General features: G+C 41.2%; 1 protein-coding gene across 1 annotated transcript in view; it reads right to left on the reverse strand.

Moving 5' to 3' along the window:
- Positions 1-12,707: 12,707 nt before the first annotated feature.
- LOC127193659 (uncharacterized) overlaps positions 12,708-20,882 on the reverse strand; it is a 186,018-nt gene continuing 177,843 nt past the window's right edge. The window contains exon 3 of the mRNA XM_051150883.1: positions 12,708-12,816. Within this exon, the coding sequence (XP_051006840.1) occupies positions 12,755-12,816 (62 nt within the window). The 3' untranslated portion in view covers positions 12,708-12,754. The remainder of the gene's footprint in view (positions 12,817-20,882) is intronic.

Raw genomic sequence — 20,882 nt, forward strand, 5'->3', positions numbered from 1 at the left:
TTCCCTGCTATGAGTGCTTAAACTAGTTATTTACTCATATTTATTTAGTGTGCGTACATGTGTATGTGTGTGTGTGCGTGTGTGTTTATGTGTGTGTGTGTGTGTGTGTGTGTGTGTGTGTGTGTGTGTGTGTGTACATCTATATGGAGGTGAGAACAGTAGTAATCTCATTCCCAATGTGGCTTCTGGGAACAGAAGAAAATTCGGGTCTACTAGAAGAGAAACACCCTCTTTCAAGCACTATGTCATTTCTCCATGTAACTTTTGTCCCTTACAACGTATGCTTCCTCTATGTGAAAGCTGAAGGCATATACTCTGCAAGGAGGCTGGTCTAGTTTTTGTTGATAGGCTCACTGATAGTGGCATTAGATTCCGGAATGGAGCATTAGTCTCTTGAGAATGCTGTATTGTGCAGGCCCCTGGTACCCTGGGCACGGACTTCAAATATCTTTTGTTCTAGAAGAAATCTCTTAAAATTTGCTTCCTCAGGCTGGAGAGGTGGCTCAGAGGTTCAGAGCACTGACTGCTCTTTCAGAGGTCCTGAGTTCAATTCTGAGCAACCACATGGTGGCTCACAACCATCTATAATATGATCTAATGTCCTGTTCTGGCATGCAGGTGTACATGCAGGCAGAGCACTGTATACATAATAATAATAGTAGCAGTAATAATAATAATAATAATAATAATAATAATAATAATAATAATAATAATAATAAATATTTAAAAAATTTGCTTCCTCTACAAAGGATAGGAAGTAAAGGCAGAATTAACATTGAGAGTTTTTCTCCGTATCCACACTACATTATACCATAGTCAAAAAACCATTTAACAATATCATTTGTCTTACATTATTCTAGAAATATGAATTTTTTCATTTTTCATTTTTCAAGATGGGGTTTCTCTGTTTAGTCCTGGATGTCCTGAAACTTGCTCTGTAGACCAGCCTGACTCAGACCTCAGAAATTTGCCTTCCTCTGACTCCAAAGTGCTGGGATTAAAGGTGTGTCACCGTGCCTGGCTTTGAATTTTTTTATATGCTAACTTAACAAATGGCTTACCATTAATGTTTAGAAAACCTTTTTGTGCTTATTTGTATATTGAACATTGGAGTTGCCTTTGTTTTTAAATCAATGGTGTGAGGGTGAATAATCTGGATTTGAGAAAGCCTCTAAAATCATATATTCAGAGAACTTAAAAAGTAGCCAAGCTTTCAGACATGAATCTGTGCTTTATAGAGAGACAAGGAATTATATATTTAAAATTTTTTATTGTGCATGTAAGCACACATGTATGGTTGTGTAAGAATGTGTGTGTGTGTGTGTGTGTGTGTGTGTGGTATGTTCAGTTGTATGAATGGGTGCATGAGCCTGTGCATATGCAGAGGACATCAAATGACCTGCTGTATCAATCTCTACACTATCCCCTTGAGAGTGGGTCCCTCACTAACTCTGAGCAGGCTAGAGCTCAGCAAGTCCCAGCCATCCTCCTGTTTTGCCCCCACAGTGCTGGGATCCAAATTCAGGACCTCATATGTGGACGGCCAAGTGCTTTTACCCACTGAGCCATCTGCCCAGCCCCAGGGAGGCTGTTTTAGATTACATCATAGTTATGCTTTCTATTTCCTCCAGGATAAATAGCCCAATCAATGCTACTGCAGTCTAGCGCATAAGTATTACACTTTCTTGACTTACTGAGCTTAATAAAGAGATCATTAGATTGTATCTCAAAATCACTAAAAATGATTGATTAACTCTCTTGTTAGAAAACTGGCCTGGAAGAACATATGGCCAATAACTAGTTTTCCCAATGTTTAAACTGTCGCTTTGACACAAGCTTTTAAACACACATCCCAAATCACATTTCTGGACCAGGAATGTGAACAGATCAATGGCCTTACTTACGCAGCCTGCTGCCTTGTGACAAGGTACTAAAAACTCAGAATATGGTATTAATGCCATTCTTCTACACAGACAGAAATGGAACTTTGACTACAGAGCCACAACAACAACAATAAAAAAAACCCCAATTGCCCAATCTGTGGCAGGGTCTCCTCACTGGAGGTTTCATAGTACTCTGGTTTTTTTCTGTCCCTTTTAGTTACACTTTTCTTTAGTACATAACAGTCCTGAGGATTTCTACTTTAGATTCTACAACAGTTCCAAATATTAGGATGGCTAAAGCAAGCATGAAAACATAATGCACCATTTGACAAATGAGACATGGGCAGAGTGCTGAAATGCTCATCTAGGATTCGATTAGCATCTGAAAGTTTAGTGAGTAAGGTGTCATATTACATTGTAATGTGAGGTGCTGTGTGGAAGAGAGTTAAATGCATGAATTCTTTCATTTAGAAAAAGAAGATGCTTGTTTTTCATTGGGAGTTGCTTATAAGTTATTATTGGTCTTATTCTGAGAGAAAATGAGGCTGGACTCAGGGATGTCTCTCTTCCTCTATCTTTCTTTCCTAGATATAGAGATGGGGTTGAAAAGAAAGAAGGGGCGGTATAGAAATATACTGGGATGATAGGATTAAAAAGTAGATTATTAAATCTACTTCTCAACCAAAGGCCTTATTTGTTACTAACAAAAAGGTTATCTTTAATTCATTGGTATAGAATCTTGTATATTGATACAAAATAAGATTAACTTTGGTACATTGATATAGAATTCAAATTTGAGACTCTGCTCCACACATTATGTATACACACATATATATACTCTTACATGAGGCACTGAACCCATACAACTCAATTATAATACAAAGCTTATTTCCAACACCTGGGAAGTTTCATTGCAGGATGATTAGGATAGGTAAGTAATACAGGCCACTTGTTAGTTGATCAAACTATGGTCATGTCAACTACCAGGCTACTTTTAATCACAAGAATATACACCCTAGGTTTAACAGATAGATACAATCCCATAGATAGATAAAGTAAAATAGTTATATAAAGTCTTCAAAGCCTCAGAGACCTACAGAATATGACATTTAAGAAGCTTTTAATATCTTAAAGATTCTTTGACAACAAGACAGGCTAACTCCTGGTAATACTCAGCCTACCTCAAGAAGATGATGAGCATCAAAGATCCTCCTTATAGAGATGGCTTCAAATGTGGCAAACCAGCCACTGGGGAAAATGTCCTCATTTCTGCCACAGACAGAAGTCTGACTAAAAATGGACAAACTTTTATGCATGCAGAGTCAATGACCAAACTCTGCCAAGACAGGGTAAGCAAGTCCTCAATAGTTCCTGCCTAACAAATATGTCTGTCAGATATATTGGGCCAGAAGGCTGAAGATGATGCTCCAATGTTATAGAGAGTTTTGGGTGACTGTTCATTCTGGAAGCTGCTGACCTGCACTTCCGGTTCACTCAATTAATTAACTTTCATTCCTTCTCAAGTCTCTGATGGGGTTGAAGTCCTGATAGTTAAGTCTTACAATTAACCTAAGCTGTTTAGAAGCTAAGATGTTCTTAGGTCTAGATAGAGGTTTTGAGTTGGCAGAGATGAGAGAGGATAGATATTGATTCTCATTCTGAATTTTAGAATCACAAAGATAGGAAAGATGTTTTCTACAAGGTTGCCAAATACAATTAGCCAAAACAACATGAATGTAACATTCATATAATCTCTGATTGTTTCGTGGTTCTTCCTGTTGTATGTAATTTTTCTACTTACGTGTAATAGTATAAATGTATATGCCATTAAGATAAAATAAAATCTTAAATAAAAAAACCACCTAAAACAAACAAACAAAAACCAAACAAACAAACAAAAAGAGAAGACACTGTTGTTCAAAATCGTTTATTGGCTGGTGTGTGTGTATTGTGTGTGTGTATTGTGTGTGTGTGTGTATATATATATCATGGAGCACGATGCGTGTGTGTGTGTGTTGTGTTGTACATGTATGTTTATGATGGAGCACTGTGCGTGTGTGTCTCTCCATTGTGAAACACTTGCCCAGCATGGGTAATTCCCAGTACTTCAAACCAAAGAAAATGAGACAAACAAATCCAAAGGGGCCATTTGAGATAACTCAGTAGGTATAAGTGCTTGCTGTAGAATCTGAAGATCTAAATTTAATTCTCTGAATCCATCTAAATCTGGAAGTAGAGAACCAGCTCCACAAAGTTATCCTCTGGTAGTCACTTGTGTCATGACATCTGCACTCATCATGCAAATGCGTACACATACACACATACACACGTAAATTAAAGAATAATCAAATATATATTACTATTTGCAAAGGAATACAAGTATTTAGCATTTTCTCTATCACATACACAGACTAACACATACACAGAAGCATCACATACACTGCACACATGTACACACAAGCATACAAACACACACAAGCTAAGACACACACAGGTGCACATATACAAACATTGTGTGCCCTTACTTTGCACATGCCTTTTTTTTCCTGGCTACCTACACAATGTACTGCATATGGTGTACGTCTCCTCTCTGTGATATCAGATGACTGAATGGCTAGCCACAGACTGAAAAATCACAAACTCAGAAGATGGGCTTCGCAGTTCAGTTTCAACACACAACTAACTGCAGGTCCTTTAGCAAAAGCATATGTTAAACAGCCAGTGGAGACATTTTAATTTTCAAGTGCTAAATAGAGACTTAATGTACAAGTAGGAAACAACCTGGAGCCTTGCCATGTATCACCACTGGGAATAATAAAACCACAATCCCTTCTTTTATTGATGGATTCTTCTTGCTGTGCCTCTCAACTCACTTGAGCATGCAAAGCTTTCGCAGTGTGCTAATGCCTACGTGGCTCTTATATTTCTGCTTACATAACCAGACGAATATTCTCTATATGTAATTTTTTCAAAAGGTGCCTCTTGGCAATGGCTACGTATCAGTCTAAAACAGCTCATGCACTGAATTCTGGTAGACACTCTCAGCCCAATTTCCTCTCTTAGAAGTATCTTTTTAGCTTAGTGCTGCCACTTACCTACAGCCATATATCTGAAACTCAGCTTCTTCAGATAGATTTTGCTTCTTAACAATTTGGTCTTATCAGCTCAGACTGACCTCACTGTGTATTACTAGTGTCCAGTATGGTGCCAGGGAGCCTGCTGAGCTCGAAAGCACCATCTTAGGGCAGGTGAGATGGCTCAGAATGGGAAAGCGTTTGCCACACAAGTTTGAGGACCTGAGTTCAAGCTCTGAAAATGTTCTGGAAAGAAAATCCATTCCAAAATGTCATCTGAACCTCACATATCTACTATGACAACACATGTACACACACACACACACACACACACACACACACACACACACACACACACACACCATTTAAAGGAGAAACATCATGTTAATGGAATAAGCAGTCTTTCTTGTCAAAACTGAAGAATGGTACAGTTTGTTTATATGCACTGAATAATTTTAAGTCCTACTCTGTGGTATTTAGCTTTTTAGTCACTGATGTAGGGTCCTTTTTGCTTTGGTTCTGTTATTTCTCACTGTATTTTTAAATAAATAGCTGAAATACACACTGATGTTTAAAAATCCCTAACATACACATTGCCCACACTTACAAAATCAGATTAATATGCTTCTTTCTTAGACATATGAAATATGTATCTTAAGTATTTATACAAAGCATACACATACTTTCTGTGTAGTATATGAATGTTTATACACACAAATAGCAGTTTTTGCATGTATGCTTTAAGAATATTTTATGAGGGGCTAGAGAGACGGTTCAGCAGTTAAGAGTACATGTAGCTCTTGCAGAGGACCTGGATTCTGTTCCCAGTACCCACATGATGGCTCACAACCATCTGTCACTCCAGTATGATGCCCTCTTCACACCTGTGTGAACACTATAAACACAAATGTACATTCGGGTACACATAGCATACATATAAATTAAATGACTATTAAAAATCTTTCATAATGATCTCAGCTTGGGAGCGCTGGTAAAAAGTAGTTACAATAAACACAATAATTGTTATGATGACATAAACCTTAAAAAACTATTTTCTTAGAAATAAGTACAGAGGTAGTCATTCTATTCTGAGATACCATGAAGTGGGAAACCTTCTTATGGCTGGTGTGTGGCTGATTCTGAAAGTATAACATGACTAATGATAAACTCTACATTTTCTTTTATTTTTTTTAAAGACAATTTTATTTTTGATTATGTGTATGTGCCTATGTGGGAGTATATGCATGAGAGTGCAGATACCCATGGAAGCCAGAAGAGGGCGTCTGCCCCTCTGGAGCTGGAATCACAGATGCTGTGAGCCTCTGAGATGTGGACGCTGGAATTGATTTTCGGTCCGCTAGAGGAGCAGCATGTGCTGTTAACTGCAAGGCCATCTCTGTCAGCCTCCCTGCTTGCGGGTTTTGAGGTAGAATCCCATGTGGCCCAGGTAGACACGGACCACGCTGTGTAGCTAAGTGTGCGCTTAAACTCCTCATCCTCCTGCCTCTGCTTTTCAAGCGATAGGATTATAAGTATAAACCACCAAGCTTAGCTGACGTACACAATTTCAAGATACTTAAAACCTCTTGCTAAACGTAGTCGACAGGATATAAACATGGAGTATGTGGAAGATGTGGAAGGTGACTTTTTTTTCATTGTCTTGGTCACAATTGTTCAGATTTATATTAATAATAATTTTAAGATAATATCCATATCGACGGCTTTCCTAGGAATATTTGAACCATAGCAAACGTGACCATTTCCTGTTCAATCTAAGGTCACAGGGTGCTCACTGGCATTGTAGACTTAATCAGTAAGTGCATATTTCAAGACACCGGGAAAAACATGATGCACAGCCCGCACAGTCATGACAGGCACTAGGCTAGGATGCTTTAGGTGGAACTCAGCTGGCAAAGAGGCCACACAAAGATCCACAGCCCTCCCTTCAGCCTCTCACCCACCCTTCGGGACATGCACTGCTGGTTGGTCCGACTGTCAGGAGGTTCCTGTGGGCTGCTCAGTACTGGCTATGAAACTGAGGATGATCTTGAATTCCTCCTGGTCCTCCTGTTTTCACCTCCCAGGTGCTGTGACGTCATGCTGGGGACACCCATGGAGTGACACAGGCTAGGCTGGTACTCTGCAAAGTGAGGCACATACCCAGCCACTTAGCAGGCTCTTACATTAAGAGACATCTCCATCATCTTCGATGGCCTCCCTGTGGAGCTCCTGACTCCTCCAGGGACCTGCACACACTGATGCACCAACCAAGGACAATGTGTGCAGAGAACCGAGACACCCTGCTCAGATGCAGCCAAGGGACAGCTCATTTTCCACGGGGGTGGGACGGGGCGGGGGCAGGAGAGTGGGGACTGCCTCTGACATGAACTCTACTCTAGTGCCCATGATTTGATCACCTCCCCCTTGGCGAGGGGTGGGGTTAGACCCTGTAGGCACACAGAGAAAGGAGGTGCAGGCTCTCTGGATGAGACCTGGGAGGCTGTAGTCACATGGTGGGGGAGGGGGGACCCCCTGCCAGAGGTCTAGGGGACTGGAATAGGGTAGAAGGGGAGGGGGGTGGGAATGGGAAGATGCAAGTGAGAGGATAACAACTGGGATGTAATATGAATAAATTATGATAAAATTAAAAAAAAAGAAAAATGTCAACAACTCTTTTTAAAGAAAAGAGAGAGAAAGACTTGACCTTTTCTCTCCCATGGTAACACTATGCCTAATATGGCTACACTCTGTCTACCATTTTTCTTTTTAATTGGTTAGTCAGGAAAGGGGAGTCCTCTCCAACCCATGCCACTACTTCAAGTCACATCAGGACTGCATGCATCCTTTCCCCTGCGGCCTGGAGAGGCAGCCCTGCCAGGGGGAAGGGATCACAAAGCAGGCAACAGAGTCCACGTCAGGGACAGCCCACGCTCCCCTTACTAGGGGACCCACAAGATGCCCAAACTGCCCATTGGCTACATCTGTGTAGGGGCCTAGGTCCGATCCATGCATGGTCCTCGGTTGGTGCCTCAGTCTCCTCAAGCCTCTCTTTCTACCAACACTTAAAATTACTCTGATAAAACTTTTATTTATTGTCAGTATCCAAACTACATCAGAGTTCAGGTCTGAACACCTTATGTCTTTATTGAACTCTGCTCTTCTGTACATTAAATGACACGTTTCATTGAAATGTGTATGTGTGAGTGTGAGTGTGCGTGTGAGTGTGTGTGTGTGTGTACGTGTGAGTGTGTGTGTGTTTAGAGGGTGAGTGTGTGTGTGTGAGTGTGTGTGAATGTGTGTGTGTGAGTGTATGTGTGTGTTTAGAGGGTGAGTGTGTGTGTGTGAGTGTGTGTGTGAGTATGTGTGTGTTTAGAGGGTGAGTGTGTATGTATGAGTGTATGAGTGTGTGTGAGTGTGTGTGTTTAGAAGGTGAGTGTGTATGTGTGAGTGTGTGTGTGTGTGTGTGAGAGAGAGTGTATGTGTTTAGAGATATATTTTAAAAATAAGTATTAGATAGAAACCTGATTTGACCAGTTTTCAACAGAGGGAGACTTCTGAAGTCACAGAATAGAATGGCAAATAAAACAGTAAAAATGTCACCTATTTAGTAAGGCTGGTATTCCAACCTAATGACCCTAGGTTTTCTTTTCTGTATAACCTAATGCCTAACGAGACAGCAGAATGTGATTTCTGTGAGCACCAAGTGATTGTAAGTGTTGAGAGGGACAGGAAGTAGGCAAAATGAACTAGTGGCATCTCTTTACTGGGTCCCTTATTCAGGGACAATGAGGCAATCGATGCATGCTATGGTCATGGTAGCCAGGATTGTAGCCCCAGAAGCATCATTCTCAACAGCCTCCTCCACAACCACCACTGCTCTCTTGATGGAAAATCCCACCATGTCTTAAGCTACTGAAAAATAAACAAGAGGGACAGAGTGCCCACAGAAGGAAACCGCAGATAACATTAAGACCTGAATTAAAAGTCAGATGGACTTTACATGTGAAATACTCTCTGGCTGTCAATGTGGGTGGATCCTGTGGTGGATAAACCAATCACTGTGGCTGTTTCAGGTGGTTCACAATGATCATGTGCAGGGGACCAGCCAAGGCTTTGTGCAGGGAGAGCCCCACAGGCTGGCAACTGCTGAACTACAGACGTGAACATAGGCGTGGGCTTACCACTTTCCTTATCAGCACTTCCCACCTTGGGGACAAATCATGACTCATGTGGAAAATGTCACCCATTCTGAACCGCTGAATCTCAGCCAATGCAAGCCCACAGGATAACACTGGATGTTTGTTCAGAGCAAGACACTTTGTGTATCCAGGGCTGAGTGTGTGGTTGGGAAAGTGAAAGCTAAGACCCCTTTGCCCTTCACTTTGTGACGTGGTCCTACTACATCCTACCTCCTTCTTCCCTGAAAACAAAACAAAACGAAACAAAACAAGATACAGTTTTAAGTGTTGTAACAACCCAAAGTTCATAATAAATAAAACATAGACCTCTTACTCACAACCTCTGATAGGCTTTTAAAAAAAGCCAGTGGAGTATTTATTTATTATGCATCTGTCTCTGTATCACTTTCCTTTAGAGTGTATGTGTCTGTGTATGTGTGTGTGTGTCTGTGTGTGTGTCTGGGTGTGCAGGCCCACATTCCTCAATGTGTGTATGAAGGTCAGAGGACAACTTATGGGAGTCAGTTTTCTCCTTTCACAGTGCAGGCTTTGGGGGACTGAGCTCAGGTTTGTCCATAGGTGCCTTTACCCCTGGCGGTTCTCGGGAGACTGTCTATCAGCCTTCTGAGACAGGTTTAGTGTATGCCCCTGGCTACCCTGGCAGCACCTATGCAATCCAGGCTGACCTGGAAGTCCTGCCTCAGCTGTGGGAGGGGTGGTGTTCCAGGCCTACACCACCACGCCTGGATCGGTTTTATCCTTATCCTGGAGGACATACTCAAGGCATGCTTGCAATTTGTAACTTGATTTGAATTACTTGCTGTCTTTTAAAAAGAATATTCAATATTTAAGACTGGTAGAAATGGTTTGTATCACCAAGACTAATTCCAGGAGAAAAGAGAGTCCACTTGAGACATCCTAACAAAAGCTCAGAAGCGGAGATGTCAGAAAGCTCAGTGACCATTCTAGGTTCCAGTCAGTCAGTGAATGGCCAGAGCTTTCTGGTCACAGGGCCTGCTCCCCCACAAAAGCACTGAGCACTCTCCAAGGGGACCCATAAGCTGCAAGCCTGTTCATATTGACTTCAGCAATCCATGCTGTGTGATAAGCTAACATGTTTTATTACTAGTGCCATCACACACACACACACACACACACACACACACACACACACACACACACACACACATACACACACATGACACCAGGGCACAGAGAGGTAGGTGCTTTCTCAGTAGCCACAGAATGACATTGTGATTCACCACAGACCCACAGCAACTGGGCCAAATGACCTCTGAGACTTTCAGTCAAATGGTCATCTCTAAAATCACATAACACAAGTAACATTATACAGACTGAACAGGATTTATATATTTAGGAGCACACATATGTAACAACAATTAAAGAAGAAAAGGTAATGAATTTTAAAGAGGCAAGGGGTACAGGGAGGGCCTGGAGGGAAGACGGGTAAGGAAAAATGATGTAAGTAGATTACAACCTAAAATAAATAAATAAACATTGATAAAACTAAATCTTTGCTCTTTGGAGTGTTTGTTTCCCAGAATTTTCTTGACATTGAAAAGCAAATTCATATTTTGATGCATTTGATGAAATCAGTATGGAGCGTAAATTGTGCCTTTAAAAAAATGTATCTTTTATGTTGTTAACAGACAAAATGTGAGGCTCCATTAAGAATCTGAGGGAGAGTGGGAACAGGAAGATAAGAGTGAGGGGATTACAATAGGGATATGATGTGAATACATTATAATAAAAGAAAAAAAACATGGTGGTACAACTATTTTCCTTCCTCTGCTTATAACTTGGCAACAGATAAAGTTCATTTTGTTGTTCAGTTTCCTCCTCCTCCTCCTTCTCCTTCTCCTCCTCTTTTGAGATAGAATTTCATGTAGCCTCAGCTGCTCCTGAGGTCATTATGTGGCTTAGGGCGACTTTGAATTCATGACTCTTCTGCTTCTCTCTCCATGGTGCCAGGATTTCCCCTGTGTCCCCTGATGCACGGTGTGGGTAGTGCTGCGAATAGCACCATGGCCTTGCTCACGGTAAGTAAGTATGTGGCTAACCAAGCAACGTCTCTAGCCCCTAACACTCGAGACTCTCTGCTAGATCAAAATTTCACATTTATCCCTTCATTGGACTGTCAGAGTAGTCTTAGGAATTTTTTTAATTTAATTTTTTTATTAATTTATTCTTGTTACATCTCAATGTTTATCCCATCCCTTATATCCTCCCATTCTTCCCTCCCTCCCATTTTCCCATTATTCCCCTCCCCTATGACTGTTCCTGAGGGGGATTACCTCCCCCTGTATATGCTCATGCTCCAGCACACAATAAGAAAATTTGTTCAACCATGTTCATAGCAACCATGTTCATAGCAGCCTTATTCATAATAGCCAGAACATGGAAACAGCCTAAGTGTCCCTCAGTAGAAGAATGGATAAAGAAACTGTGGTACATATACACTATGGAATACTACTCAGCTATTAAAAACAAGGAATTCCCGAAATTTGTGGATAAATGGATTGAGCTAGAAATGTTCATAATGAGTGGGTTAACCCAGAAGCAGAAAGACTCAAATGGTATATACTCACTTATATCTGCATACTAGCCCAAGGGGCACGTCCCACGAAAGCCTTCACTTACTAGTCTTAGGAATTTAGGCGAAGGGGAAATTATTATTTTATGATACTCTTTTTTTTTTTTTCAGAGAAACCTGAAGCTTGGAGAATAGCAGATTAATTGAATGATAAATGAAGCAAAAACTACAATTACGGTCCTCAGAGTACAACTTCCCTCTCACAATACCATAGATACCATCTACCAGTCATCAATATGATGTGTGTAAATGGAAGCACATGAACAGAACTGCTCCAAAACGTTCAACTAGCTAAAGCGTAGACTTACCTCAGTTGTAGTTATAGTAAGGTGTTAAAGAACCAAAAGACGTTGAGATTTCCCAACTCAATGAGCATTGAGCTAAATTAACATTGAGCTAAATTAACATTGAGCTAAATTTCCTAGTTTGAGGCTCTGTTGTTATGACAAAAGCAACTTGAGGAAGGAAAGGATTCATGTAACACATAAATCTCTCAAGACAAGGCAGGAACCTGGAGGCAGAAACTACAGGAGAGACCATGGAGAAATGTTGCTTACTGGATTGCTGGCTTTTTTAGACAGAGTAAGTGTGCCTGCCTAGGGATGGTACTACCCACAATGGGCTGAACCCTCTGATGTCATTTTAATAATGAAAATGGTCCACAGATGTGCCTACAGGCCAGTGTGGCAGAGGCAATTCCTCAACTGAGCTTTTATTTCCCTAGGTGTGTCAGACTGACAACCAAGACCAGCCATCACAGCACACCGTCGATACTTACTCATATTTAGTGCAGGCATATTTGAGGGTATGCCTTTATCCTCTAGGGCATTGAAACTGAGAGACTAGTTTCAGTCTTGCTTCTTACTAGTGACACTATAGACGATTTTCATTATAGAACTATACTTTGAAAGTTGTCAATACATAACCACAGAAAGAAAGCTGAATAAAACATACTTACAGGTAGAGGGCCTCTCTGCTGTGTATCACGATGAGAAGGGATACGGTTCACTCAACCCCCAGTCCACTGAGCATCTCAGAACTGAAGCAGATGCCATTACCAGTCATATCTGCATAGACACAGAGACAGTGACAAAAATCAGTCAACAGACATCAGAAATACCATTTTTACAAGAGCATCTTTTCAAACTGCATGATAATAGCAGTAATAGATATTTGACAAAACCAAACAAAATCACAGGAAGAGCTTTCGCTTACATACCTCTGTTTTGCCCACAGTGTGAAATACAGCCATGAGAACACACTGTTTATTTAGCCAGTGTAAAAGTATGACTAAGAAATAAATTTAGTTCCGTGCTAAGTATGATTAAGAAATGGATGTAGTAGAAAATTGCTGCAATGTTTCTGGGAAGACATGAATTTATCAATAAGAAACAAATCAAGCCAAAAGCAAACTATCCTCTGATAGGGATTTGACAGGTTCTGATCACAGTGCGTGGGACTTTTCTACAGGCTATCGGGAGCTGGGGAGCTAGGAGCTAGGAACAGTATTCTGGAATGCAGGGAAACAGGTGGCTTGGAGGCTCCAACAATTCACTCAGGAAAAGAACAGCTAGCTGCCTGGTTCTGCACAACCAGTAAACTAGGGACAGCTTCACATCTTTCTGTTTTCAGACAAGTAAATAGTTTCATGAGTTATCTTAATTTCAAATGACAAGCCGTATAAAATTATACTGGGACATGAATACGGACATGTTCATACAAGGTTTTTTTTTGGCTTCAGTCTTACTTCCCTGAGAGAACGGAGCATTTGTGACATCTAGTCTGCCCTGCTAGTCTAACCTATCCATGCAGACATCCTTTGGTACTTTCAGGCCCCACCCTCAAATGCACAAGTGGACTGAAAGAGCTGTTATCCATCTGACTCTACTTAAGGGCGAAGAACAGACCATAATGAGGATGCCTGGATGAGAGAAGAGCAAGCAAAGGTGGAGGAGCGGATGCGCAAAAGGGTGTGTCACGTAAGAGACCGAGAGCATGGTCTTCCGTGGAGGGGCCTTTCCAGTGAAAAGGCATCCAAAAAAAAAAAAAAAAAAAAAAAAGAGTCATAATAGTTGTCAGAGCAGTGTTTTGTGCTCTCAGTGAAATGTGAGAAGCTGCAGACAAGATGCCAAAGTTGCGTCTTCACTCACAGGAGTGAATGAAGCACAGACAATGGCTCCCCATGCAGTTATAACTTGGCTTGAAGGAAACCTGAATTTGAGTTGGAAAAAGTTGACCTTGATCAAAATTATTAGCATTCTTTTGTTTGTTTTAGAGTCTTGAACAACTGACTTAATTTCGAAAGCCAACTTCTCTCACCTCCAGAACAGGGGCATTCTGAGTGCTTCCAGCACAAGGATGCACAGAAGACCCACTGCGCTTTTTGTCACGCGATCTTCTTGGGCTCTGGCTCCATGCCACTCTCTTCCTCTCTTTTGCTACTGCTAAATGTAAATGCTGTTTTTATTTCCTCAGATGATGGGGTGAGATAAGAGCCCTGTCCAAGCTTTACTCATACATGGCTTCGGCTGAGCACAGAGTGCTTCTATCTAACTATCCCTGGGCCTAGGTCTGGAAGCTTGTAGCCTCTATACAGTCTAAGCTTCTGCAAGCCTGGACTTTGAAGGCTCCAGCTTCCAGACTCCATTTGCTAACCTAGGCCTAGAGTGTTTTTTAGCTTCTGAGACTCACTGCTGAATAAGCTCATCCTTTCTAATTCTTTCTGAACTCTGGCTGACTGGGTGAACGTAGCCATTCTGGCTCAAAACTCCTCTCCAAGCTGACTGATTCAAACTGGCTTCTCTCAGCTTCTCACTGAATTGTTCTGCTTGGAAAAACTGGCCCTGAATCCCACACTTTGAACTGCACCAAACTTCCTGCACTGAACTCAACCTGACTCCAGGAACTCTACTCTATTCCTATAATAATTTTTTTTGTTTACTCCTCTCTCTGTACTGTCTGTAACTCTCTCTCTCTCTCTCTCTCTCTCTCTCTCTCTCTCTCTCTCTCTCTCTCTCTCTCTCTCTCTCCTACTCCTAAGTAGTTTCTCTAAGAGTTGAGCATATCCTATTTCTGACTCATTTTGTCAAATATTTCTCTGACTCATAATTTTGTCTGTCACTTAGTTAGATGTCATTGTTTGGGATTAAACTTGTGTACTTAAGGAATGTCTGTACTCCAGCTGGGGGGCTTAAAGCTGTGCACTAAGGGTGTGTCTGTATTTCTGCTGGATCATACAGACCTAGGTCTTTGGATGAAATTTCTTGCCAGAGTAGCCATGTTTCCAGATTAAAATTTCTCTCCAGGTAATGCATCTGCTTTGCCTACTATGGGTGATTTCATTATCAAATGTGCAGGCCTCTCCTGTGCTCCATGCCTAACTTTCACCTGTGTCTTCTCTGAGTAGACCATAACTTAGAACTTTGGGCTTTCTCTAGGTAACCAGTAAAGTTGCATTCACTTGATAAAAACCTACTTGATTCAGAATTCTGATCCGGGAGGAATAAACATTTTTACACAATACTTGGTGCATAAATCATTACCATAACTCATATTAATCATATATTATGCCATTCAGTATTTTGTCTACCTGGGAGCTCATGAAGTAACACAATCAGCACTTGCTTTAAAAGCATAGAGACCTAAGTTACATGCAAGAATCTCTGTTAAAATCCAGGAGTGGTGGTGTGTAATTGTAACTGCAACCCTGGGTGGGGGGAGATAAGCCAAGATTTCTGGGGCCCACTGAATAGCTACTTTGCTCAGTAATTACTAGGCTAGTGAGAAGCTCTGAAAAGATCCAGAGACCACTAGAAAGAACACATACACACACACTCACAGCACACTGATAGGACAGCTTGTGGGAGTCAGGTTCTCTCTCCCTCCACCACGTGGGTCCTGGGAATCAAACTCAAGTCATCAGGCTTGTTGGCACCTTTACCCATTGCATCATTTCACCAGCACAATATACAGAATTCTGAAGTCTAGGCATTTCCAGAGAACAAATTGCTTTCACTTCAAGCTGATTTCCACAGATACTTTACCAGGTAAACAATAACTAAAAGCTGTTGTTACTATGTTTTTCACTAGTTCTTCAAGAGTCTTGATCATATTCGCCATCCTTTTCCCTGCTTACCCAGATGCAATTTTCTCAACTATCCACCCAACTTTATGCTCTTTTTGTTTCTGTTTTTGTTTTTGTTTGTTTTTCAAAACCCAACAAGACCAACTCATGCTGCTCAAATATTCTTGGATGTGCAGTCTTCCACTGGAATGTGGGTGGCTTGTTATTTTTAACCACAAAATAGAGAGAGTTAGCACTGTATAACCTAAACTGTTATACCTATATGATGGCTTAATACTACTATAAATGTGGAGGCTAAATTGACGTGACAGGTATAAAAGCAAATAATAGAAAATACTAAATGCAGACTTCTCCTGTTAGTGGATAAGTTGTTATCAGTTTCTCAGTTTCTCTAAGAGAATGAAAGCCTTAAGGAGCTCAGATATACACTTAGAAGAAGATAATGTGTATAAACTTCTAAAGTGGCCATTCATTCCCTCTCCAAGCATCATCAAGTTAGCATGATCCATTTATTAGTCAACTTTACCAACTGCAATGGAAACATTTAGAGAACCACTGAAGTGAAATTTTATTTGAAATGTCGTCATTTAAGCCACCTACTTTACTTAAAATAGACACAGTTCACCTTACAGCTTCCCACTCATCATAAGCAATTAGCACATTACGATGCCAACTTCCTGCAAGCAAAGGTTGAATTATGCCAACATGTTCTGTGTCACTAGGATTTCTCTGCCTATAACAAATGCCTGAGATGAACAAGTTATGGAGAAAAAAGGTTTATCTTGGTTTTTAGTTTTGTGGTGTCAACTAATAATCTGTTTGCCCTGTTGTTTTTGAGCATATTATGGTAGACGGGTATGGCAGAGAAAATCTGCTTCTGTGGTCAAGTGAAAAAGAGAAAGAGAAAGGAGCTGAGGTCCTGTTCTCTTAATCAAGGACGTTCCTTCAGTACTGCTTCTTAAAGACTCTTATATCCCCCAGCAGTGCCAGGCTTCAGCTAAGGGACACTTATGATACAAACTTCATGCTATGGCTCAAATGTACAAAGTCCCCCACAGGCTTATGTGTCTGTGACAGTTGGTCCTCAGCTTGTGGTACAATTAGAGGCAGCTCTGGGACCTTTAGAAATTGTGGCCTCGTTGGCAGGAAGAGGCTACTGGGGTGGTCTTTGAGGGTTATACACTGATCTGCTCCTGTCTTGAGCTGTTTGTGTATTCTGCCTGACAGAGATGTCAGCAAGATGGCACTGTTTCAAATAAGGCATTGGGTTTTGTAATGAATTCTTCTCCCAGACCTTCCCTGCTATGGTAGACTGTACCCTCTAAACTGTGAGCCAAGATAAAGCCTTCCTGCCTTAAGTCACTTCTGTCAGGCATTCTGTCATACTGATAAAGAAAGCAGATAAGGCACAACACTGCATTTTATCAAGATAAAAAAGTCAACATGGTGGCCTGGAAGAGATACTGCAAGAGAGTATAGCACTTGCCTTGCAACCATGATGCCGCAGCTAGCTCACATGAAAAGTGTGGCATAGGGGTAGCCACTTATAATTGCAGAGTTTTATAGGTAGAGGCAAGCAGATCCCTATGACTTAGGACTGTCGCCTGAAGTAGACCTCAAACCTCCATAGAAATGTACACATAGGTACCCACACAGGTGAACATGTGCACTAGCATACACATGAATAAAATGCCAACACACTGATAGTTGACCAGGGAAGCACTATGTCCAGAGAGCCACAGAAGGTGAACCTTGTAGAGGGCATCTCACTTGGCACACAGTGAAACTTCAGAAGCTCACCCAAAGCAAGCTCTGACCCACCCCCTGGCACTAACTCTTGTAGAAACGGATTCTTCCCTTATTCTTATCGCATTATCAGAGAACAAAGGCACAGCAAACTGACAGAAGTCTATGCAATCAAAAGCACCGAGTCACAAGGAAAACACAAAAGTGACCTTCACTGTGTGACTTGGGGAAGGAATCATGAGGGAATGGAGTGTGCTCCTTGTGTGGGAGGGGTTGGCTCTTCCTCTCAGGATTACCCATACCCACAGTCTCCCACTTGATTGATCACTGGCTCAAGGCTATCGAGGGCTTAGGAGGCCAGGGAAAGCAATGGTTCACGGAAATAAAATGTTTACCGGAGCTGGATTTTCTTGTCCAGAAAGCATTAGATGAAAATTATTTTTCTCTCTCTTTGTTGAGATTTTAAAAAGCTTACTTCATTAGAGATTATTATTATGGTCCTTTTCTTCTACCATGTGAGTTATGGAGACTGTACTAGAGTCATCCGGCTTGGCGGCAAACAGCCTTACCTGCTGAGCCATCCTGTTGGCTTTTGAACTAACTATTTTAGGTAGGAAATAATAAAATCAAAGTGAAAGATTGGCTTCGTGAGAATGACCCAGGATCAACAAGAGTAGGAGGCATTTCTAAGATTGCTTAAAATTGCCCCTAGGTGAGGTGATGGGTGTGTTTACATTTGTAATGACACAGCTGTCACTTTGTGCTTGTGTTTATTGGCTATTAAACTTTAAAAGTTCAGTCACACTGAAAATCAGCTTCTATCTGTGCTACTTCCTTTGGCTGGTGTTCCAGTGGTTGTATCCTATGGAGTTGAAATACAGACAGTTAAATTAACTAGACAGAAATCAGTGGGATTTTTCATATATAGCTTACATAACAGAGCATCTCTGCAGTCTATTTGAATTTTACATCCAGCTCTAACATTATCTAATTGGGTTGAAACATCCATTTGGCAGGCAGAGGACAAAGGGCTCTCTCCCAGGCAGCAGAGCTGTCGGGGGTGATACAGAGGTGGTCAAGCCCTTTCCTTAAGGGGTGAGGAGGAGTGTAGCTAATGCAGAAAAAAAAAAAAAAAAAAAGGTCAGAAGTTGGAGCAAAGAGAACAGAGGAAGTGGCTTCTGAAGCACCTGCCTTGGGGTGGGGGGAGAGGATTAAAAGTCACTTTCTGACCAAGACTTATCATATTTGTTAATTGCACTGAGGATCAGAACTGCGAAAACTAAAGGAAAACATGCTTAGAGAACCTTCCTGAAATGCTTGGCTAATGGCTCGTTATTTTAACTATCGTATGCTTCTGCTTTTCTCTTTCTTTTCTTTCTCCTCCCTCTCCCCCTTCCTCCTCCTCTTCTCTCTGTTCCTCATCCTTCTGCTTATCAAAAACAGGTCATATGGCTCACAGACCTGCCCAGCCCAGAGCCTGGGTGAGAATTTCACGTGTACATGGCTTTTATTCTCACAACATTCTACTATTATTAGGGTTCTCTGTATTTCACAGACACTGGGGTTCACAGTCACATAGCCAGTGAGGAGTAGATCTATATTTCACAGACACTGGGGTTCACAGTCACATAGCCAGTGAGTAGATCTTGACTAGAATAGACACGACTCTGTTTTCAAATAAAATAATAATTGCAAGGAGAACTACATGTAAATACAGAAGTCAGTTCAACACAGTATACCTTTTGCATGCAATGGATTAGACTGGGTGAGGTTACTTAGGAGTGAAATTAAGTCAGCCACAAGAAGGAAATTTCCCTATCAGGTAAGTGAATCTCAGTCTGTAAGTGGTAAGGGTCAAGTCACCTGAGGCAAACTGAGGCTCTTCCCTGCATTGGTAATATTGGTCAAATAATTAAACTCAGAATACTCCTTTCAAATTGTACAGTTGGGGCCATTTAGGGATAGAAACAGCCTTTTTTGGTATGAGGTTTGAAGGGATCTTATCAACAAACACAGGTGTGTAAAGATACAGTCAAAATATGAGACAGCCTCAACCTCCCGAGAAAGTTACCCGTGTCCCATTGTGTCGGCTCTCTCCCACAGCTCTAGTCTCAATAACTGACTTTTTGTACTTGTACTTTCCCCCACAATGACGTGCAAATGACATTATACAGACTGAACTCTTTTGTGCCAGGCTTATCTTACTCAATGCCTGAGAATACAATTACCACAAGCTACTGAGTTTTATCCAGACTCTCCATCCTTTGGCTTGCATGTCTCCCATGAGGCAACACCACCTAGCTGTGACTGGTATATTCTGCAGTGGGTTCAAACATCAAGGAACACAAAGCTGACAGCCTTCTATACCACTAGTTGATTATTCTGTCTAGTATAAATTCTCTTATGTTTTTTTTTCCTGCCTGGTAATTTATGCAAAATTTTCCTAAAAAAAATCTCCTGCCCCTTCCCCATATATGCATAACCAAAACTTTTAGATAAGCTAAGGTTTTTTAGAAAAAGGCTGAAGGGTTGACCCTTCATGTGTTGACATTTGCAGACAGTACATTCTAGTCATGAATAATGAATGAATAAAGATAGAAAAAGATAAGTACACAGACAAAGCCACAAGTAATGATTGACATATAACATACATGAATTATGTGAAAGACATAGAACTTCATATTTCCCTTTTTCTGAATTAGTAAGGTAACGGATGGCCACTAAGCATAAGGCATGCTGTAGTCTGGTTAACTGCCTTTTCAAGCAAAGCAAGACTTATATATATTTCCCAGTAATGATTTCTTAATCTTTTTCTTTTTTTTTCTTGAAAGGCAGCTTCTGCCAAACCATCCCATCAGATACTAGAAAAAGACATCAGCGAGTTCAGAAGTGAATGGGAGGTGATGAGGGGGAGGGACAAGCATAGATTGTTTTCCCTTACGCCTGAATCAGCAGAGGAATAGCCAAGTTGAGTTCCTGGATTCTTCCAGAAAAAGTACTTGATTTTTGTCTCTATCTCAAATTAAATTAATGCTCTTTTATTTCTCCCCTTCACCTCTGATGCCCTAGGACCTGTGGGTTCTATTTGTAATGAAGGTTACTGGGTGCACTGGCAGTCACGCTTTAGTGTCAGCTATCCGACATCAACCCTGATCACTGATATCTACAGGAAGGTGCCTCATGTACTCTGAAATCACCGCGTCCTGAGCCTTCAAACACATGGCCAGCCAGGGTGAACAGAATTGACTCAGGGCAAGTGCTCATCTTTTGTCCAAGAAGCCTGGCAGGGCGACTCAGCAGGTC

Source organism: Acomys russatus, chromosome 9 (genome assembly GCF_903995435.1).
Source record: "Acomys russatus chromosome 9, mAcoRus1.1, whole genome shotgun sequence".
NCBI lineage: Eukaryota > Metazoa > Chordata > Mammalia > Rodentia > Muridae > Acomys > Acomys russatus.